Source organism: Mus caroli, unplaced genomic scaffold (genome assembly GCF_978045245.1).
Source record: "Mus caroli unplaced genomic scaffold, Mus_caroli_1 scaffold_1, whole genome shotgun sequence".
NCBI classification, from domain to species: domain Eukaryota; kingdom Metazoa; phylum Chordata; class Mammalia; order Rodentia; family Muridae; genus Mus; species Mus caroli.
The window spans coordinates 17,293,608-17,317,706 of record NW_028227256.1 but is presented as its reverse complement, the minus strand read 5'-3'; the positions used below and the strand labels follow the sequence as shown (position 1 = coordinate 17,317,706).

The window sequence follows — 24,099 nt, the reverse complement described above, 5'->3', positions numbered from 1 at the left end:
ATACTCAACAAAGGTAAAATCCTCCAAGAGGAATTCTCAGTTCTTAATATCTATGCTCCAAATACAAGGGCAGACACATTCACTAAAGAAACTTTAGTAAAGCTCAAAGCACGTATTGCACCCCACACAATAATAGTGGGAGACTTCAACACCCCACTCTCACCAATGGACAGTTCCTGGAAACAGAAACTAAACAGAGACACATGCACACTAACAGAACTTATGAAACAAATGGATTTATTAGATATGTACAGAACATTTTATCCTAAAACAAAAGGATATACCTTCCTCTCAGCGCCACATGGTACCTCCTTCAAAACTGACCATATAATTGGTCACAAGGTAGGCCTCCACAGATACAAAAATATTGAAATCATCCCATGCATCCTATCTGATCACCACGGACTAAGGCTGATCTTCAACGACAGCATAAATAATAGAAAGCCAACATTCACATGGAAACTGAACAACACTCTACTCAATGATTCCTTGGTCAAAGATGAAATAAAGAAAGAAATTAAAGACTTTTTAGAGTTTAATGAAAAATGAAGCCATAACATACCCAAATTTTGGGAAGGCAGTCCTAAGAGGAAAACTCATAGCCCTGAGTGCCTCCAAAAAGAAACTAGAGAGAGCATACACTAGCAGCCTGACAGCACACCTAGAAGCTCTAGAAATAAAGGAAGGAAATTCACCCAAGAGGAGTAGAGGGCAGGAAATAATTAAACTCAGGGCTGAAATCAATCAAATGGAAGCAAAAAGAACTATTCAAAGAATCAACCCATGCAGGAGCTGGTTCTTTGAGAAAATCAACAAGATAGATAAACCCTTAGCCAGATTAACTAGAGGGCACAGGGACAGTATCCTAATTAACAAAATCAAAAATGAAAAAGGAGACATAACAATAGAACCTGAGGAAATCCAAAACATCATCAGATCCTATTACAAAAGGCTATAGTCAACAAAACAAGAAAACCTGTACGAAATGGACAACTTCCTAGACAGATACCAGGCACCAAACTTAAATCAGGATCAGATTAATGATCTAACCAGTCCTATTTACCCTAAAGAAATAGAAGCAGTCATCAATAGTCTCCCAACCAAACAAAGCCCAGGACCAGATGGCTTTAGTGCAGAGTTCTATCAGACCTTCAAAGAAGACCTAATTCCAACTCTCCTCAAACTATTCAACAAAATAGAAACAGAAGGTACTTTCCCCAATTCATTCTATGAAGCCACATTTACTCTGATACCTAAACCACACAAAGATCCAGCAAAGAAAGAGAACTTCAGATCAATTTCCGTTATGAATATCGATGCAAAAATACTCAATAAAATCCTCGCAAACAAATCCAAGAACACATCAAAAAACTCATCCATCATGACCAAGTAGGCTTCATCCCAGGGATGCAGGACTCGTTTAATATACAGAAATCCATCAACATAATCCACTATATAAACAAACTCAAAGACAAAAACCACATGATCATCTTTTTAGATGCTGAGAAAGCATTTGACAAAATCCAACACTCCTTCATGACAAAAGTCTTGGAAAGATCCGGAATTGAAGGCCCATACCTAAATATAATAAAAACAATCTACAGGAAACCAGTAGCTAACATCAAACTAAATGGAGAGAAACTCGAAGCAATCCCACTAAAATCAGGGACTAGACAAGGCTGCCCACTTTCTCCCTACCTCTTCAATATAGTATTTGAAGTTCTAGCCAGAGCAATTTGACAACAAAAGGAGATCAAGGGGATACAAATTGGAAAGGAAGATGTCAAAATATCACTATTTGCAGATGATATGATAGTATATATAAGTGGCCCCAAAAATTCCATCATAGAACTCCTAAACCTGATAAACAGCTTCAGTGCAATAGTTGGATATAAAATTAACTCAAACAAATCAATGGCCTTTCTCTACATGAACGATAAACCGACTGAGAAAGAAATTAGGGAAACAACATCCTTCACAGTAGTCACAAATAATATAAAATACCTTGGTGTGACTCTAACTAAGGAAGTGAAAGATCTGTATGATAAGAACTTCAAGTCTCTGAAGAAAGAAATTGAAGAAGATCTCAGAAGATGCAAAGAACTCCCATGGTCATGGATTGGCAGGATTAATATCGTCAAAATGGCTATCCTACCAAAAGCAATCTACAGATTCAATGCAATCCCCATCAAAATTCCAACTCAATTCTTCACTGAGTTAGAAAGTGCAAATTGCAAATTCATCTGGAATAATAAAAAACCGAGGATAGCAAAAACTATTCTCAACAATAAAAGAACCTCTGCTGGAATCACCATGCCTGACATTAAGCTGAACTACAGAGCAATTGTGATAAAAACTGCATGGTACTGGTACAGTGACAGACAGGCAGACCAATGGAATAGAATTGAAGACCCAGAAATGAATCCACACACCTATGGTCACTTGATCTTTGACAAGGGAGCTAAAACCATCCATTGGGAAAAGGACACCATTTTCAACAAATGGTGCTGGCACAACTGGTGGTTATCATGTAGAAGAATGTGAATTGATCCATCCTTATCTCCTTGTAGAAAGCTCAAGTCTAAATGGATCAAAGACTTCCACATAAAACCAGAGACACTGAAATTTATAGAGGAGAAAGTGGGGAAAAGCCTTAAAGATATGAGCACAGGGGAAATATTCCTAAACAGAACAGCAATGACAAAAGGGACTTCATTAAATTGCAAATCTTCTGTAAGGCAAAAGACACTGTCAATAAGAATAAAAGGCCACAAGCCGGGCGTGGTGGCGCACACCTTTAATCCCAGCACTCGGGAGGCAGAGGCAGGCGGATTTCTGAGTTCGAGGCCAGCCTGGTCTACAAAGTGAGTTCCAGGACAGCCAGGGCTACACAGAGAAACCCTGTCTCGAAAAACCAAAAAAAAAAAAAAAAAAAAAAAAGAATAAAAGGCCACCAAATGATTGGGAAATGATTTATACCAATCCTAAATCTGATAGGGGACTAATATCCAATATATACAAAGAACTGGAGAAGCTGGACTCCAGAAATTCAAATAACCCCATTAAAAATGGGGTACAGAGCCAAACAAAGAATTCTCAACTGAGGAATACTGAATGGCTGAGAAGCACCTGAAAAAATGTTCAACATCCTCAACAATCAGGGAAATGCAAATCAAAACAACTTTGAGATGCCACCTCACACCAGTCAGAATGGTTATGATCAAAAATTCAGGGGACAGCAGATGCTGGCATGAATGTGGAGAAAGAGGAACACTCCTCCATTGCTGGTGGGATTGCAAGCTTGTACAACCACTCTGCAAGCCAGTCTGGAGATTCCTCAGAAAATTGGACATAATACTACCAGAAGATCCAGCAAGTACCTCTTCTGGGTATATACCCAGAAGAATTTCCAACTCGTAACAAGAACACATGCTCCACTATTTTCATAGCAGCCTTATTTATAATAGCCCAAACCTGGAAAGAACCTAGTTGTCCCTCAACAGAAGAATGGGTACAGAAAACGTGGAACATTTACACAAAGGAGTAATACTCATCTATTAAAAACATTGAATTTACGAAAATCTTGGACAAATGGATGTATCTGGAGGATATCATCCTTAGTGAGATAACCCAGTCACAAAAGAAGTCATTTGATATGCACTCACTGATAAGTGGATATTAACCCAGAAACATAGAACACCCAAGATACAATTTGAAAAACACTAGAAAATCAAGAAGAGGGAAGACCAAGGTGGAGGGTGACTTCATTCCTCCTTAAAATAGGGAAGAAAATACCCTTGAAATGAGTTACAGAGACAAAGTTTGGAGCTAAGTTGAAAGGATGGACTATCCAGAGACTATCCCACCTAGGGATCCATCCCATAATCAGCCACCAAACCCAGACACTATTGCATATGCCAACAAGATTTTGCTGAAGGGACCCTGGTATAGCTGTCTCATATGAGGCTATGCCTTTGCCTTGCAAATACAGAAGTGGATGGTCACAGTCATCTATAACATGGATCAGAGGGCCCCCAATGGAGAAGCTAGAGGAAGCTCTCAAGGAGTTGAAGGGGTCTGCAACCCAATAGGTGGAACAGCAATATGAACTAACCAGTACCCCCAGAGCTCGTGTCTCTAGCTGCATATGTAGCAGAAGATGGCCTAGCTGGCCATCACTGGGAAGAGAGGCCCCATGGTGTTCCAAATTTTATATGCTCCAGTACAGGGGAATGCCAGGGCCAAGAAGTGGGAGTAGGTGGGTAGGGAAGCTGTGCAGGGGGTCGGGGGGTTTATAGGGTACTTTCAGGATAGCATTTGAAATATAAAGAAAATATTTGTATATAAAGAAAATATCTAATAATAAAAAGAAGGGAGTAGAGGAAGATAAAGTTAAAGACCAACCCGGAAATGTGCAGTAGGCTTTGTCTTTGAAAGTAATGAGGACAATTACAGGATTTTAAGCAAAGAAATGGTTAATGTTGTTTCTATGAAAAACAAAACAAACAAATCCAAGCTCTTTCTGTAATGCAAAATTGAGATAAAAATTACTTAGGTCCTAAGGGTATATATTCAGTTGGGGAGAAGTACTAGGTCATGAGGATAATTTGAACATAGGATGCATAAAATTGCCTGTGGGATTTGTTGTTGGGTCTGAGTGAAAGTTGATTCTAGAGTTGTGGGACTAGGCAACTGTATAGGGTTAACCAGATTTCAGATAAGAGGAGTTTAGGTTTTGAACTGTTGGATTGAAAAGATTATTGGACACCCAAGTATTGACTAGGAGGTTGGGGGTATCAGTTGAGTTCAGAGATGAGATTGGAATTTGGGTTAAAAGTTTGGGAGTAATCGCCAACTAGATACCTTGATTTTTAATCCTTGAGATAATATGAGGACAGTGAAGGCGATGTACATGCACTAATAAGAACAGTCACCAGAGTGATGAGTCTTTGGACACATGAAGTGTCATTGGTTGGGATAATCAGAGAGATCAGCTACCAGTGGGATGGCTGCCTGGGAATTAGGAGGAAGATGGGCCAATGTTGGAGTAATGAATGCCTTTAAGTCGAGGAATTTCGAGGACAGCCAGTGCTCTCCTCAAGGTTATTTTAAATAAAATGTTCAATGAGTTTGGTCCATGGTAAGTATTTAATAAATATTTGCTCCTTTTTTAAATTTAATTTTAATTTTTTACTTATTCACTTTATATCCTGTTCACTGCCCCTTTCCAGGTCACCTCCTCCCATCACTTCTCCCCATCTTCCTCTTTTTCTCTTCTGAGCAGGTTGGGGGCCCCTGGGCATTCCCTCCACCCTGGCATATTAAGTTTCTAGGAGCCTAGGCTCTTTCTCTCCCATTGAGGCCAGAGAAGGCAGCCCAGCTAGTATAACTCACAGGCAACAACTTTCTGGATAGCTTCTATTCCACTTGTTCAGGACCCACATGAAGGCCTTTCTTTTTTGAGTAAGCATGTTGTGTTACAATATATTTTTGTTATTTGGGAGGCAGAAGCAGGTGGATCTCTGTGAGTTCGAGGCCAGCCTGGTAAACATAGTAAGTTTTTCCAGAACAGCCAGAGCTACATATGGGACCTTATTTCAAGAGAGAGAGAGAGAGAGAGAGAGAGAGAGAGAGAGAGAGAGAGAGAGAGAGAGAGAGAGAGAGAGAGAAGGAGGAAGAAGAAGAAGAAGAAGAAGAAGAAGAAGAAGAAGAAGAAGAAGAAGAAGAAGAAGAAGAAGAAGAAGAAAATAAGAAGAAGAGAAGGAAGGAAGGAAAGAAGGAAGGAAAGAAGAAAGGAAAGGAAAGAGAGGGAGGGAGGGAGGGAGGGAGGGAGGAAGGAAGGAAGGAAGGAAGGAAGGAAGGAAGGAAGGAAGGAAGGAAGGAAGGAAGGAAGGAAGGAAGGAAGAAAACTAGGGCCATACAGTCATACAGTAGTGGGCAGGTGGGGTGAAGGAATTCCAGGAAAGGATGAGTTACCAGGTACATGGAAGGTTGAGGCCAATATGAATAAAATGTATCACCATGACAGAAACAGTTGTAGTAGGAATGTGGGACAAAGGCCCAGCTGTGAGTAGAAATTACAAGAGAAAGGAATGAAAGAATTAAAGACAGGGAAAGGCAGCTCTTTCAGAGATTATTGGTATAAAGATAAAACACATTTTCTTTTTTGTAAGGAAGTTGTCTTTAAAACAATGTATGTTTTCTTTATAAAGCATAACAGATTATTTTGTGGTCATTACAGACGATGATTAATTTTACAGCTAGCCAAAAGTTTGTTTTCATGTTTCTTTTCTTTTTCCTTCAAACCTTAACTAGCTGCTAAAAGTCTCTTTTACTTCCTTTCCAGAGAAATCAGAGACGTTTGATGCAAATGAGTAATTGCATATAAAAGATGTGTTCGTTTATGTATTTTAGAGGGGGAAGCAACTGTAATGATGGTTGATTGATTTTTATAAAATTACCCTAGGCCACTTGTGAAGATGCAGTCAGCTTTCATGCAAGTCATAACAAGCAATTTTAGAGTCACATGGAAAGGCTGATTTCAGCTCTGCTCTTGACTGTAGCTTTAACAAGTGGGGTCGGACTCTATGAAGTAAAGAAATAATGTCGACCTACTTCTCTCCTATGTTCAAGGCTTCATTCTATGAAGCAGCTCACTCTAGACTGATTTCAAGCTGACTTTGTGAGGATGGAAATTCTAGCTTTTACACAAACCTAGAGAAACATCACTTTTGGTTCCTTCTACAGCAAGGCTCTGCTTTGGGTACCACAGGACTATTTTATATGCGAAGAGCTAAGGTCCTCAACAAACTTTCTCCATTCTGCACCTATCTCTACTTTGCTACAGATGGAGCAAGGGCATGCTTTTTAGCTGGGTTTATGATGTTCATAGTCATGAATTCATCCTGTTTTAGCAGTACTCTCAACACAAAGTACTTGTTCTCTTTGGACTGAACTCTTCTCCCTTCATTAACATTCTTACTAGGTCCTCTCTATAAATGGTGTATCAAAAATTTCTACCAAATTTTTTCAATGTGTTTAAAATTTTGCTTAATGGTACAAGGGGACAAAGCCTAGGTTTATACATTTAGCGACTGATCTTTGTGATCTGTCATATATCCCTTTTTTAATCTGTTATATATCCGTTTTGGAAGGATATATCTCCAGTAACAAAATGAACATAAGCCTTATAGAAAGAAGCCATAGGCAAACTTGTTTAGGTTAACATATTTTCACATAAATGCCGCTATGAAAACAACCTTGCTTAATATTAGCTGAAGAGGGATTCCAAATTTACAGTTGATCTCAGAACCTGTGCTTCACACCATTATTAATATCAAATGAACATCCAAATAAGTTCTTTTTAAAATTTATTTTTAAATATTGTTATCTGTTCATCATTATATAAAACAATGGGCTTCCTTGAGACATTTTCATGGGTACTTAAGCTGTAGTTGTATCATAGCTATGCCTCATTAACCCTTCTCTGGATCTTCTTTCCACCCTCTCACTGGTCTCCTTCCTCTCTTCAGATCTGACTACATTTTTACTAGGTAGATTTTAGATAAGAGTGGTGGTAGGAGGAGGCTTGGAGGAAAAGTTCTATTGTGTTTTCTTAGTCTGTGGCAAAAGGATATTGAAGTCATCATGTGGTCACAAGACTGGATCATGAGATCTCATTTGTAACTCATTGTAATCTCATTAGAAGAGATATGCTTTGAAAATAGCCCATCTTAAATTCACTGATCATAAGGGGAAAATACGAATGACATGACTAGACGGTAAGGAAAGAGACACACAAACAAAGAGCAACCAAAAATGTCAACAAAAGGAGCCTGATATTCAGACAGGTCCCATGTCTTGTATAGTCAGTCAGTCCACTCATGTCAGCTGAGTCTATTTTGTTTTAATCAACTTTGATTTATTCTAATAAGCTTTATTTTCTGAGACTCTTCATTCATCTTATTGAATATTTTCATTGTGAATGTAAAAACCGAGGGAGACTGTGTTATCTGTATACGTAGAAATGACAAATGTTTTACATTTGGAAGTATCTTAGCAGATGTGTGGTTCCCCCACTCCTCACCCCCCACTTTGTAACAGAGAAAATGGAACTGTCCCTAAGTAGTGAAGCTACAGGTTCTACTAAGGGCCAGTTAGATGCATATAACAGCTAGGGCTGGAGCATGACCTTCAGTACTTGTTCACCAAAGCCAATTCTGATTCTCTGAGTGTTTAAAATGGGAAGTCCTTCCATGCAAATTTGTGGTCCATCATTTGCACATTATTCATGAAGAAATGAATGGTGTGAGTGAAAATATTTTAATTGATATCATTATGTGAACACAGGGTTCATTCGCTCTTTTTTGTTCACAGTGGCGTTTAGTTCAGGCTCATTTCTAGATGCCATAACAGTTGATGGAAAAATTAATGTCAAGATTGCTGTGGCTCCTTTAGTTGCCTAGTAAGCAAAGTGCTACCATTATCTGGCAGCAGGCCTGGAGATTTCCAAAAGGAAGTGTCTTGGATTGTAGATAGCTTTTCTGTCTTACAGTATGGTTTACACAGGACACAGTTCAAAATGAAAGTCAAGACTAATAACTCTAAGCTATTGGAAGTCAATAGCCTGATAGTTTTGGGACCATTGTTCAAAGTGGGTAGACATTAGCAACAGTTGGGAAATGAAAGTGGAAAGTATGAAAGTAACAGAAAAATGAGTGTCTACCAGGCACCAAATTAAGAGCCTACAAAATGAGCATTATCTTAGTGAATTGTATCATAATTGGTTGGAGAAACTCCCTTGAATACTTTACAAAGTGATGATTTGACTACCTAGATGGAGTGTCTCTAAATTATGTTTAAGTAAAGGGAGTATAAGAGGTTCTAGTCCAAGTAAATATCCTGTAACTGTTACTGATGGTGTGTGGCTTGGGATTTAGGATTGAAGACTGGAAGGTATGGCAATGAGCCAAAAAAGCTGGAGAGAAGTTTTAGAACAAGGTCAGAGAAATGGTCTCTAAATCTGACAATTGGTCAAACATTTCTTCAACATCATCTCTGCATTAAAATAGAGGTGTACAAAAATACCTACAGATGTCTAGGGTTTTTCCTTCTCTCCTTTTGTTCATTGTTAAGTACTTCCAGTTGTTTCTAGGAGAATAACACTTCTGAACCATGGATTAATATATTGAATTCAAGACAAATTTCAGCTAGTTGAAGAGTCTTTGGTCTGTATAGTCCCTTACCAATATCTTCTTTGTAAAAGTAACAACTGTCCCTTGAGATACTTCTGACAGCTTTCTCTATCTACGTCTTTTGCTTTAAGTTATTGGAATAATGTCTCACATTTCATATAGAAATATATTGCTATCTTTTCTGGTAAGATAGAAGTGAGAGTATATGTTTATATTTGGATCAGATTCATTCAACAATTATATACTAAGTGCTAGTCCCCTCTCAATGGCTGCTCTAGTCACCAGATATTGAAAATGAACAAAATTGGCAATTGTCCCATGAAGAATACATTCTGACACAAAAAGAACAGAAAATAAACACACAAATATGTAGTATGCCTTTCAGATGTTACAAAGAAAAAGCATGTAGTGGTTGTGGGGGTAAGACAAGCTATTTCATATAAGCCAAAGAAATTTGTAAGTAAAGGAACAGTATTTACCATGGTTAGAGGGCTTATCTGAGAACTTATAGTCAAGGGCTAGCAATGAGTACTTTCCTAGAATGTTTGATATCTTGGAATTGATATCTACAGCACTAAAACAAACGAACAAACAAAAACATCAGCAACAAAAAAACGAAACCCCAAACTAGATCATAAAGTCTAACAGGTAGGCCAATACATTTGAAACATGTATTAGTTAGCTTTTGTTAGTGTAATGAAATACTTGTGGTAGAATATTTTGTAATGAAAATAGATTTATTTCAGCTGACATGTCCATAGGGCATGGAAAGGGCTTTTGCAAGTATTCCTCCCCTGCTTGTACATAATTCTACTGTAGGAATATGTGTGTACCTCTCTGTATGCATGCTCAGTCTCCATCCCCTTTATAAAGCAACCAGGATTCAATCAAGGCTCTCCAATCTCTGACCTAATCTTACACTTGTAAAGGTTCCCACCTCCAAACACAATGGTTGGCTTAAATCTCTATCTTCTTAATTCCATTAACGGAGGCTATTTGCAATAAACTCATTCATTAGTTGATAAGCCCTTTTCAAGCCATAGAAGAACAAATGAAGGTTAAATTTTGTAAGATGACTTTGGAGAGGCATTGGAGATAGCCAGAAAACTATGAGGGGCTTTTCTTAGCCTGATATAAAGACTATGAAATGTATTCTGAGTAAAGTGAGACACTATTACAGAGTTTGGAGGAGAGGAATTCTAGTGGTTGAGGAAGACTTGCCAAATCAGTGTTTTCTGGAACTGACAGGACCATGGCACTCATGAAATTACTGCAGCTGTGAATACCGGCATAAGAAAGACCTGTACAAGATCAAGACAGTAATCATTCTATGGCATGGCTGTGGAAGCAACCTAATCAGCACCCACCCCAACTGAGGAACGACTGACAGTTGATGGTTGCTGGAGGAGGGGAGTCAGTTTTCTTTAGTGGGATGACCCCGGTAGATCAATCATATTCCAGTGATTAGCCCCACAGCTAGGATTATTTGGTCAGTATGAATTTTACTCAGTTATGAAAAAATAAAGAAATTTGAGAGAGAGGGTAGGTAAGAGTGTAATGGATCTTGGGAGGAACTAAAAGGAGGAACAAGGGTGAATAAAGTCAAAATATTTTTACATGTGTGTATGAAATTCTCAAGGAATTAATAAAAATATTCTATAAGGCAGAAAATAGTTATAAACAATAACAAGAAAAACAACAATAGAGTTTATAGCTCTGACCACTATACTATAGGGAAGAGCATAGCTTAGTATTTTTGTGATGTGTTTACACCAAGGACTCTTACAGCTCTTTCTAGTTATGCTAGGAATTGGTGTTATAGTTAGATACTATACTTATCACAAAGTTATTAATGATACTGTTATAATTGATACATCATATGAAACATACACCAATTAAGTATCAAGAAGAAACCAGTTTCCTTAAAAGAATTTAATTACTTATTCTAACAATAATTTTAGTTTAGATTCACTTTCATATGTTACCAAGATTGATACATCTGAACAGACTGATGCCAAATTAGTTGCTTTTTCTCTAGAAAGCAATTTTTAAAGGTTTTGTATAGCTTCGTAATTGGTGGAAGTCAGAAACAAATACAAATCAAGGCTTTTGGGGCAAAGAATAAGGGCTGTGGAGCTGGAACCATCTTCAGGATTTTTAAAATGCCACCTCTGGAATGAATGGCATCTAAAGACTTCCCCTTCCTCTTCCACTTTGCTCTGCATTCTTCTCAAAACGACAGTCTGAGATCTAGAGTTTGGGATGACTAGACATCTTACTTGATAGGCTGGTTCCACTCAGGGAGGAAAAGCTGCTAAATTAAGGTTTGTTGAGGAATGCAAGGGTGGAGGATGCTGGCTAGCTAGCATTCCACAAAACCCTTGGTGTTAGTCCACTGTTTCCTTGGATTGTAATGCTTTCCCTTTTAGCACATTTTCTTTTATACTTGCCTCTTGTGTATCTGCTTCATCATATGCATAGTTTCCTGACAAGTTTAATCTATTGCAACTGGGAAAGTTGGTGACTTCCTCACTGTTTACTTAGCCAACGCTAAATTGCTAGACATTTGGATTAATGCACAAAAAGTCTCATCATGAAAGCTACAACAAATAGTAATAATCTTATGAAAACTGCTTTAAAGATATGTTCCCATCCTCTGGTACCTGAGCTACTTTATAGTTCTTCTAGAGCAGAGTTCAATATATAGTAAGTCCAACTTCCAGAAGAAGCATACACACAAAAGCAGTTTCATAACATTGGATCTGCCAAAATGGGATGAACCTCATTCTCCTGGAGATTGACAGCTTGCTTTTTTGTTTGTCAGGTGGCAAGCTGATCTTCATGGATCTGGGACCCATTGAGCTCAGAGCCCACTCCATCCTTATTACAGATGGTGGAGAGCTCCATATTGGATCTGAGGAAAAGCCTTTTCAAGGCAAAGCTCAGATCAAAATCTATGGAAGTGTCCATTCCACTCCCTTCTTTCCCTATGGGGTCAAGTTCCTAGCTGTGAGGAATGGAACTCTTTCCCTGCATGGTAAGTAGACAACACACACACACACACACACACACACACACACACACACACACACATCCAGAAATGGGTTTGTTTCTGAAAAATATGTGGACAATGACCATTGGTAAATCATTTAAAATGTGTCTGAGGCAGTGGATCAATCATTCTATAACACATTTTAAAAAGTATAACACATCTAATTATTATCGCTTTTTGTATTTTTAAAACATGATTTATTTATTTTTTATTTTATGCACATTAGTGTTTTGCCTGCATCTATGTCTTTGTGTTGGATTTCCTGCAACTGGAATTACAGACAGTTGTGAACTGCCATGTGGATGCTAGGAATTGAACCCAGGTCCTTTGGAAGAGCAGCCAGTGCTCTTACCTGATAAACCATCTCCCAAGCCCATGTATAATTATTATTATTATCAGAGGCAGAGTGTGCTGTGGCTCCTGTAAAGAAACTGGAGATCCTCACTCACCATCAAATCACTGCCAGTGCTTCCCTAAGTTTGAACCATATTCCCTGCCCTACCAAGCTTGGACATCCTCTGGTTTGTTGAATGTGAGCAGAAATAGTGTACTTCATGGGAAAGTAAAAATTTTAAAATCTATTGTGATTCTTTATTCATTTGGCACTTGATTTCCACTTAGAAATATTCTGTCCCATGTAGGGGCAATTCTTTTCTTTTTATTGGTTATTAAATTTATTCACATTTCAAATGTCTCCCTTCCTGGTCTCCCCTCTGCAAACCTCACATCCCATCCCTCCTCCCCTTTGTCTCTAAGAGGGTGCTCCCCAACCCAGCCACTCCCACCTCTCCTCTCTAGCATCCCACTACATTGGGATATCAAGCCTCCACAGGACCAAGAGCCTCCCCTCCCATTGATGCCAGATAAGGCCATCCTCTGCTACATATGTGTCTGGAGCCATGTATACTCTTTGGTTGGTGGTTTAGACCCTGGGACTGGCGGGGGGGCGGGTGGTGGTGGTTGGGGTGGTGGTGGTGGTGATTGGTGGTGGTGGTGGTGGTGGTGGTGGTTAGTTGATACTGTTGTTCTCCCTATGGGGCTGCAATCCCCTTCAGTTCCTTCAGTTTTTTTTCCCTAACTTCCATTGGAGTCTCCGGGCTCAGTCCAAAGGTTGGCTGTGACTATCTGTATCTGTGTCTGTGTCTGTGTCTGTGTCTGTGTCTGTGTCTGTGTCTGTGTCTGTGTCTGTGTCTGTGTCATCTGTATCTGTGTCTGTATCATCTGTATATCTGTATCTGTATATCTGTATATCTGTATCTGTATATCTGTATCTGTATATCTGTATCTGTATATCTGTATCTGTATATCTGTATCTGTATATCTGTATCTGTATATCTGTATCTGTATATCTGTATCTGTATCTGTATCTGTATCTGTATCTGTATCTGTATCTGTATCTGTATCTGTATCATCTGTATCTGTATCTGTATTAGTCAGGTGCTGACAGAGCCTCTTAGAGGACAGTTCTTTCAGATTGCGAGCCTGTACACTACAACATGGACTTGAGTTGATGACTACAGCTGTATGTCAGTGAAAAATAGAACCTTAACTGAAGCAAGCCATAGAGATTGGCATTTGTAAGCATTACTCCTCTCAGTGAAAACTGACTGATAATTATCTAGAAGATACCTATATTTCCCAACAAGTAATATTTTAGCATTATAAACCAAGTAAAGACAACTCCATTCTGTTATTTATTTATTTATTTAACCTCTTCCTTTCCCTCATTAGAACCTGTGCAGAGTTCAATTACAGTTGTACTTAAGATCCCCTTACAGATGGGCCTGGTGTTTATGGCTTCCTAAGAGAAAAACAGGCATTAGGCAACAAAGTGTTTCTGCTTGAAGCTTTCTTGCTTCCTGATCACCTAATTCTACTTTGACAATTGACTGGTTTTTTTTTACCTTTTAAAATATAAGCAATTACTAAGTGTGTAGAATGTTGTTATAAACTGGAAAATGTAAGAATTAATTGAGTGTTTCAGCAGATGATTATATACATTGGTTGTCTGGCTTTAGTCAAATACAGAATAAAAGGGTGAGCTCCAGGACTGGGGAGGATCAGTGGTTTGGTACTTGCATAACATGGGTAAGACCTCCAATTCCAGCACCCCCAAACAAAACCAAACAGAATGAACCTCCCTCGTTTGTAGACCCAGGGTAGTGGGCTGATCTTAAAAGGCCAAGGTCATCAACATCAGTATTTTCATATTGACATGAAAAAGTGGAACGTACTTGTAATAGAAAAATTGTTTTAGATATGAGTTGGTGGCTGTACTGAAGACTATGGTATTTTCTCTGTCTGGGTTATGTTATAAACTATGTAATAATCATTGTCTATAAACAATATTCCCTAGATTCCTTTTTATCTTACTCTAAGAGGAATCCAAGGCTTCTCTTCAGTATGGTTGACCCTAGGTCAGCTAGCATTCTAGAAACTGAGCCTCAAAATTTGCAGTGTTAAATACCAGTAACTCTGGATGGGAGATCAGAATTCCAGTCTCACTGATTGTTATTTGTTTCCTCCCATCTTTATGGATCTGTTGCCTAGGATCCATGACTGTTTTCTGTCTTTTCCCACATTAGCTGTGGTCTCCAAGTATTTAGGGTTCTTTGGTCACCTACAGAGTTCCAGGCATTACTCCTCTCAAAACAGGAATTCAAATGAGGACAACAAAAACTTGTTCCATTTATTTTCCTCATTGATCTGAACACCCATGTTCAAGCATGAATGAATGTGAAAATATTTATGAATATACCCTATGTGCCTGTGTTTTAAATGTTCTATGGACTCAAACTTTTATAAGAAAATGTCAAGTTAAAGAAAATCCACAGTGACATTGTCTATGTTCAATATCATACAATCAAAACCAAGTAAATAGCACTATAATAATACATTTCAGACTTGGAAATGAAAGGAAAGATTCCTAGAGTGTCTGTGCGTTCTTTTTCTCTGCTTCTCTTTTCCATTTTATTTTCCTATCTTCTCTGCTTTTCGTATTTTCTTTATTTCCTTTTATGCCTCTTCTCTTGTCCCTCTTGTATTTTCAGACCTGTTGTTAACATTTCACACATCCCCAAAGCCCTTCCCACAAAATATGACCAGGTCCTCACTCAAACTGCAGAGCTGGAGAGCCAGAACATGGGACATAGGGGAAAAAAACCCTCAATAATCTATGCCCTCATGGATATGGAAATTCTATACTGGAATAAATAATCCGTAGGAACAAAACTGGTCCAGTTGGGTGAAAAGGAGTCTTTCCTTACCCATGCAGCAGTGTTCCACAGTCACAAATGTCTGTTATCAACCCCTCCTCTCTACTCCTCTCTTGCCACCTGAGGTCTGGAGTAGATTCTCCTTCAGGCATGGTGGAATATTCTGGTTAAATTCATTACACAATTTCACTGCCTTTTTATCTCCCAGGGCAAAGGTGGGTCAGGTGACAATTGGACATTAGAAAAAACTAATTTTCTTTTGCCATCAACTATTCCAAAGAATGAGTGACCATCTTGATCACTGCCTTCTACCCAGAGTGTTCATAATGAGGGGCTATCCACTTAACAGTCCAGGAAACAGGCACTGATGAGATCCCCAGGCTTTGCTGAGTCAGGATTAATCCAAGGAATGCTTACATTTCCAAATGTCAACTCCAAAGCCCGATTCAGTGGTCATGGGATCGAGGGGGAACGTGCACCTAAGAGACTGAACTGGGAGATTCACTGGTACACTGAATATTGTGGACTCAGAAATAGGCTTCCATCTGTTGGTTTTCAATTAGGATTTTTGAACAAGCTAATTTCTAGAAAACCATAGTCACCATCCTACACTTAACTACTTACAGAGCAGTGGACACACACCCTAAACTGTAAATTTTTATTGCTTTGATTGCTTTCTGCTCATCTTCCTTTTCTTTTCCATAACTGTAGTGAGTAGAGTGCTGGATGGCTTTATTTTCTTTCAGAAGTTAGGACATTTGAGAGAACTATGGTTCCTAATTGAAAACAAGTCCCGTGGTCCAGTCTGCCTACCACTCACTCTCTCATCTTATTAATGAATATATCTTTTCATCAGTCAGAGAGGATTTAGTTTTCGAGCTCATGAGGCAACCGCATTCTGAGGCACCGTCTGTTCTGTTCCCAGCACCTGGTGGACACCTTTAGATTTTAATCTCTTAAGGTACAGCTGCTTCCTGGCACAGGACAACCACCACTCCTGGGTGTGGTCACCATGCCATCTTCTCAGAAAACAGTTGCATGGCTCCTGCATAGCCGGAAGGCAGACGCTGTCCAGCAACCAGGGTCCTTTGCAGACTTCATTCCTAGCATCGAAGAGTGAAGGGATTGATGGATTCTAATTTAACTCCAGCATGGGTCATATAGAATCATACAACTGGGTCAGCATGTCAGTCATATCCCTCTCCCCAGTGCTTCCCTTCCAGCTCATTCTTCATCACTGCCCTGTGTAACCCTTCTGCTCTAGCTGATTTTTATTGTAGATTAAAACTGCTAGGCAAATGGGCTTTGTTGCTCAACTGTCACTGGAAAGCTGGCATTGGAAGCACATTTATTGGCTTTGCCTTAATGTAGGAAAACGACACACTAACACTCACACACCCATATGTATGCGAATCTTTCTTTGGAGTATTTGGGAATGGATCAAGACAAGGCATGCTTTGCACCACAGGAGGAGTGCTAATGGTTTATTAACTATCACATGGCTGGAAGTCTATGGTTTGAGCCTTTGGAGTCAGTAAAGAAAATCCTTACTGGCTTTCTGCCTTGGCCACACTCTTGCCTTTGCATCTGCCAATCTCATTTCGCCACCCAAGCTGAGTGCCAATCACTTGTCACTTTGCAAAGAGGTCATGTCAGCCTGGGCAGCTTGAATTTTTGACAATGTAATTATGGCTCTTGCCTCCACAGTGGGGGGCTGAGCAGGCCAGAGAGGGTTTTATTGATTGTTCAGTGGGGAAATTTATCAATGTCTCTCATTTCATTTCGGCCTCCTCCCTGAGAAATTTGGGTGACAGTTTTTCAGAAGAAAACTAGTTTAATGGCCTTCAGTGGACTTCTGCCTTTTGTCCTTCTCAAGGAATTACAAGGTAGAGGCGTTAAATATAAATGGAAATTTTTGAGAGAAAGGGGCATGGTTGAAAAAAGTAGTAGTGTAAGTGTTCTGAGCATAATACTTCAGGAGGAAAAAAAAGGGGGGGGGAACGATTCACATATGCAAGTGGCTTGTGTTTCTTGTAGAGTTTCTAGAAATCCACATTTCAGTTGTATGGTTTTGACAAACCCCATACTGTGTTCTGTGGTTGCAGTTGCTGAGAAGGGGTGATATCTTTAAGCACAGTGCAGGGCTCATGGAGATGTGTATACTAGCTTGTTCCTGGTCACTGATTTTCATATTGTGCTGCACAAACACCACATTTCCTAAGAGAGCCCCCAGGGGCTCCATAAACAGGGGAACGTTTGAGGTCAAGTAACAGAAAGCTTAAGCTGTTCAGGGAATCAATTCAGGGCCTTTATCTCTACTACCTGTTTAAAGCAATGTTTCATTTGAAAGAGAAAATGAGTTTCACTGTAAAAGTTATGATTAAAAGCTCTATTAAGGGGCCAGTGAAATGCTTCCCCCCAAGCCTGCCAAGTTCTGTCTCTGGAACGCATGGATGTAGTCATCTGGGATGCTGTGACAGACCATGGTTAATACAGTTAACAGCAGGGAATATTCTCTGAGTCCGACCTCAGCTTAGAAAACTGGGTAGATGACTAGTCTCCTTTCAGGGATAAATACTGCATTCTTGGTCATATGACGTTGAAAACACGATCAATATCACTAGCAAAAAATAAGATGGAAATTTCTCTTTGCTCTGTCTAATAATGCTTCTAAAAGGCCCCTCACATACAACTATTTTGTATAGAGTGACAAAACACACTTTCTGTAGTTTCTTGATTAGACAAGATTGGCCTTGGGCCAATGCATATGAAAGGCTTCCCTAATTTGATAGTAGAGATCACACTGAAGGAACTTGTTTAAGTAAACATGGTTTTTTAAGGTCTTTTGATTTTAAGCATTTGTGTGTAAATGTATATTGCTAATTGGAAATGAGAGTGAGCTTTTCAATAACCCAAGTACAGCAGGGACCCCACTTAGAAACACATTGGAAGGCACTTCAGATTTCTATATATACTTGAAAGTGTTGGCATTAAGTCAGGTCTTTTCCAGTAGGAAGTGACAGAAAACCCAATTCAAACAAAAAGTAAGGGCATTTACTACCTCATCTAACCGAGACAACTTGAAACACAGCTGTGTCCAGGTGCTCTAAATGCTGTCATTAAGGTTGCTTCTAGACAGTTCTGGGTTGGGCTTTCCCTTAAGCTGGCTTCATTTTCAGTCATACCTTACACCCCCACAGAGGTAGAAAAGAGGGGATCCTATGGTTCCAGATAGAAGACAGCAAAAAAAGATAGCTATTTTGGAGAAGAATCATGGGAATGGTTTCTCAGACAAAGCATCTAATAACATGAAAAGTGTATTGCATATCATTATACTAATCAGCTGAATTTGTTCTTACTACACAAACATCGTTTACCGACTACTCTGGTTTTTCTTTCACTTCCTAATGGTTCTTTGACCCTTGAACAAGTTCTCACTTCTCCCAACATTACCATTGTACATCACTGTGTTACCCGCCCTAAGTTCTTAACATTGCCTAATAAATATATCACACAGGGCTTATTTTTCATAGTTGTTTTATTTATTCCATTGTCTCTATCGGTAATATATGTACATCATGGGGACAGGTGTCTTTCATTGTTTTTGCTATTGTTTCTGTTTCTGATGAATCTCTATTGCCAAGAATACGACCAAAACTCATAGTGGACTTTGATAAGTGTTTGTTTCATGAGGAGTTTAACAGGAAGCTTGAGTAAGAGGATTAGAAGTTACTTTGGCTGCATTTGGATCATGGACTGATTGAATTACTGTGTGTGAGAAAGTAAGGGTCACTCTTATTTCTCCAGTGGATCCTTGTTGCAGCAATCTGATGGAGAGTCTTCCAGAACTACATGGCCTGAGATTGAAGAATTTTCTCAAAAAAAAAAAAAAAGAGGTGTCTTTTCTATTATTGAAGACAATGATGAGCAGCTATAAAAAGATAAAGTACTTTGGCTACTTTTTAAATATTGAAATTCTTTTTCATTTTAATATATCTTACTAATTTTGAATTGCCAAAAAGATTTAGCTAGACTGTTTATATTAATATATTGAAAACATGTTTAATTTAGTGAGGAAAAAATATCCTCAGATCCACTAGGAAAACCTAAAACCCTCAACACAAAGAAAAGGAAATTTAGAATTAAAATATACACTGTCCTGTTTAAAAGATTTGTTTTTGTTTTTCAAGTGATGGTAAAAGAAAGAGGTTGATTTTTAAATAATTTTAGGGAGAAGGTTCCAGAGCGCAAGTATATTGACCTGACTTGCTACTCTTCTGTGTAAATATTTACATATGAGGTAAATGCCAACAAAGCACCAATCAGCCCTGAGCATTAAGATTTGATTATAATTATATATATTTTAAATTAAGATGTAATTATATAATTTTGTCCATTCCTTTCTTCCCTTGGAACACTCTGACCTTCGCAGATGCACCTAGAATAATATTTGGTCAAAGTTTGGGTACTCTATAGTCCAAACAAATTAAAACATAAAGTTTAACATTATAGTCACCAATGGATACTCCACTTTTCACAAATGGCTTTCTATGATATTATAGATATGTAATTCAGGAGGATAGCAAGCTTTTTCCTCTAATATGTGGCAGAATGCTTTTTTTGTTCCTCCAATGAGCTTGACTGTGAGTAGACATTGATTATTTAGACATCTTCAGTCATTAAGTTTGAACTCTATAAGATTTAATGGGTTCAAATTCCAACTCTATCAATAAGTAGTAGATGATGGACTACAAAAAAAGTTACCTCCTGAGTGTTGCAGCTTCTATGTGTAGAACTGATGCTAAAATATTCCTTATAAGGCTATTATTATGTGAGAGAAGGCTAGTAAGACATATAAAATACTTCTGAAGTCAGCAGGAATCAAGCAACTAACTATTCAATTCATGCTTATATTCTTATTCATGTCATGTAGCTACAATTGGATTTGGTGAAATTGCCTCGTTATTAATCTGAGATGAATACAGTGTTGCTAATATTTCCTGTCAGACATAATTCTGGCTGCCATTATTAATACCCCGTTCTTTACCATTTTGCCAGCACTAAGTCTTGTTTATTGTTGAACAACTTGTGAATTTGTATTCTGTCCACTTCAATTATTGTCACTGTAGCTTATTTTCATGCTAATGTATCTTTTAGTTGCTATTCTTAAAACCTCTATAGTTCCTTCTGTACCCTGGAACTAAGGTAATCTTTTTGTTTCATAAACAATCACCAATGATTATTTATTCAAACTCCATGTTAAGACATAGGTGAGCCTGAGTCTAAATTGGCTTCTTTTCATGGCCACATATGCTTCCTATTAGTACTGGGCAATTTATATCATTAAAGTCACAAATTTCTGTAACCCCAGTAGGTGCCACACCTAGATATTACAAATATTCAATTCAGGTTGTGTGGCATGTGTCCTTGTAATTTGAAAATGGAATAGTGACAAGCCAAGGCAATATTTTAAAAACATAATTTATTCTCCATCATACAGATGTTTGAAACTCTTCATAGCTTCTTAGTGTTCCCATGATAAAGTCCTAAAGGTCTATGCTAGCTTTTGTGCACAGTCTGAGTAAGAGACTCCCATGCCTGCCATCATCATTCCCCAGGAGAGTTTTCTTTTAGTTTATTGACTGGTTGATTTTGGTATGCTTTTACAATTTCTACACATCAAAAGGGACTTAGGTTAGTTAAAGGAATGGGAGTCTACCAAGGCAGAATCACCCTTTCAAACAACAGTCTTCCACTTCCATCATCAAAGCCCAAGTCCTACTAGCCTGTTATGGAGACGGAAGGAATGTGTATCCTAGTTAGTGTCTGTTGAAACTTTATTTTCCCTATATTTTGGCACTTTACACTTTATAGTTATCAGAGCTGATTCTTACCCCTGCCTCTTATCTATCTCACAGCTCAGTGAAGCAAAACTGTTTGGATTAGGACTATTACTTTCTTTTGTTAGAAATGGTGAAATTTGAGCCTGGATGGTGAGGTAACTAAAGTTTATTCAGTCTTCTTCATGGGCATAGGAGGCACACAAGGCTCTTTCTGCTTTCTTTACATATAACTCTGGTATAAAAACACAGAGGATAAGCCTTCTGAGTTCTGGAACAGTCTCTTCAATTTAATCCTTTCAAGTTATTTTGACATCCCAAGTGGAACATCATTCCTACATCTCCCTAAGTAATACTCTTGACAGAGACATAAAAACAAAACAAAACCCTGTTGTGTTTTTCCCATATTGTTACCTACTCTTCCGCATTTTAATGGAATTTTATGTTATTTGTAATAACAAGCCTATGAATATTTTTCTGTATGATTTCTGTTATTGATATTGTATTTAGAAAATCTTTTCCATAGAAGAACCATGTAAACATTTACCTACTAGAGTCTCAGATTGTTTACTATTCTGAATTTTTTCCTTTTTCCATTGTATGTTTAAATACGTTTGAAAAACTACAGCCTATGGCCAAATCTGGTCCATTGTTTGCTGTTTTAGAACAATTTTGTTGAAGCACAGAAATTCTTGTCTGCCATGATTTTATCTGTGATGGCCTTGCATGACAGTAGCAGAATTGAGTAGGTGTCCTAGAGACTACAGGGTTCTTAAGCCCTAGACCCTTTAATACCTGAATTATTCCTTCAGGAAAAAAAGGCTGTTGGCTCTGCTTCAATCTACAATTTTTCAATCTACAATCTGACATTGTTTGGAAGTCAGTTATCTATTTTTCTCTAATAGCTAATCATGTTCTCTACACTTCATCAATGTATTATACTAATCTGAAAGTAAACTTAAATTATATTTATTTCCTGATAGTCAGAATTCATGAGCATTGCCTTATTTTGCAAAAGAGACCTTGCAGTGATGGGTATCCTGGCACACATTTGACATCTCAGCATTTGGGAGACAAAGTCAGGAAGATCCCAGGTTTGAAGCTAGTCTGGGGTACAAAGTATGACCTTGCCTCAAAAAGAATAAAACAAGTGGAGAAACTTGCCAGATGTGATAAAATTAAAAATCTTTAAATGTGGAGATTACATTAAATTATACAGGCAGAACCCAAGTAATTATAGTGGTGCTTATGAGCAGGTTAAAGAAGAGAAGCTGGAGGAGAAGGCAAAATGATAACAGGAACGGATATAAGTGATGTGTTTACATATGAACAAATGAACTGTAAGTCAGTACTGCACACAACTAGACTTTCTCCTCAGAATTTCTAAAATGAAGCAACACCAACAACACTGACTTTATCTCAGTGGGATTACCTCCAGAATTCAGACTATTAAAACCAGATAAAAACCTTGCATTCTCAGGGTTGGGCTATAGCTCTTGCCTTGAATGTTTAAGGTCCTAGGTTCAATTCCCATTACTGAAAAAAGAATCATGATCCCACTGCATGATATAAAGAGAATTTAAGAAAAATGGCTAAATCCTTTTGCTTATCTACAGACATTAAATGTTGCTTCCTCAGTGGGCACTTGCCTCCCTCATCCTACCACCCAGATGTCAGGAACATCAATACCTACTAGGTTTGGCTTTTGTAGCAGCCATGGCTGTGTGTGTGTGTGTGTGTGTGTGTGTGTGTGTGTGTGTGTGTGTAGCTGAGAACAGAATGGGGGTCCTCAGGCTGGATCTGACCCTGGAGCCAGGTGTGTGGGAGGGAAAGAGGGGTGCTCAGGCTGGTCCCAAGTGCAGAGAGACCTTCTACAGGAGATAAGACAGTGGCTCTATAGCCAAAGGTCTCATGGTTTTAAGGCACTTATTACCATGGTGGAAAGTGGATGAGTAAAATGGTACCCCACTTCTTAGGGCAGGCCTGAGGTTAAATACCTTTTGCAGGGAGGAGCATCTGGGAAGGAAAGTTTATTGGCTAAGCCCTCCAGGCCTTTAGGTACCTCATTAAAATGGAGATCTGACAGATCTCTACCTGTGGAGTGGCTTGGGGCATTGCCCTTACATGACTGATAACCACAAATCTATGGAGGGCTGTGGCCTCAAACCAGGAGCCTAGTGTCTGGGAACCACATGAAATGCCTGTCATCCCTTTAGGGCCACTGGAGTTCCTAGGGTTAGCTCAACCAGGAACCAGGCTGCCTTTCATGGTCCTACAATCGAGGCACCTTGGAGGCCCCACCCATGACCAAGAGCAATTAACTAAGCAGTAAAGTACTGATGTGTTTTTGATGTATGTCTTTCACTAGTTGAGCTTGGGGTCTGAGGAATAACTTAGTCTTTAAGGTGGTAACTCTGAGGTGCCTAAGAACTGCAAGCCTCAAAGTTTTCTGTGACAGAATTAAGGTGGGTATCATTAGACAACTTTAAGGGTGATTATCTTTTCAGATACATATTGAATGTTGGAGAAAATAGATTACAAGCTTGATTCTGATGTCCTATAGGGCATGTGTGACCTGGAATAGGTGTCACATGAGAGTCTGGCATGTTGGATCACACCTGAGATCTTTTGTTCCCATGCTATATCTCTTCACTTTCATAAGGAGCCTTCTTCGTAAGACCATGAACTTTAACAGAAACCAACCAGATTTCACCTTTTCTTTCTAAAACCTTTTTCTCCAGGTCTGATCCTCCAAACAAGATTGTTCTTTTTATAAATAAACAGTAAAGAGAACATAA

General features: G+C 38.7%; 1 protein-coding gene across 3 annotated transcripts in view; it reads left to right on the top strand.

Annotated features, from left to right (window-relative positions):
• Positions 1-24,099, top strand: part of Pkhd1 (PKHD1 ciliary IPT domain containing fibrocystin/polyductin) — a 544,477-nt gene that overhangs the window by 187,753 nt on the left and 332,625 nt on the right. For all 3 annotated transcript variants that reach the window (XM_029477026.2, XM_021159032.3, XM_085835877.1), the window contains exon 37: positions 12,019-12,231. In XM_029477026.2, coding sequence (XP_029332886.1) covers positions 12,019-12,231 — 213 coding nt within the window. The remainder of the gene's footprint in view (positions 1-12,018; positions 12,232-24,099) is intronic.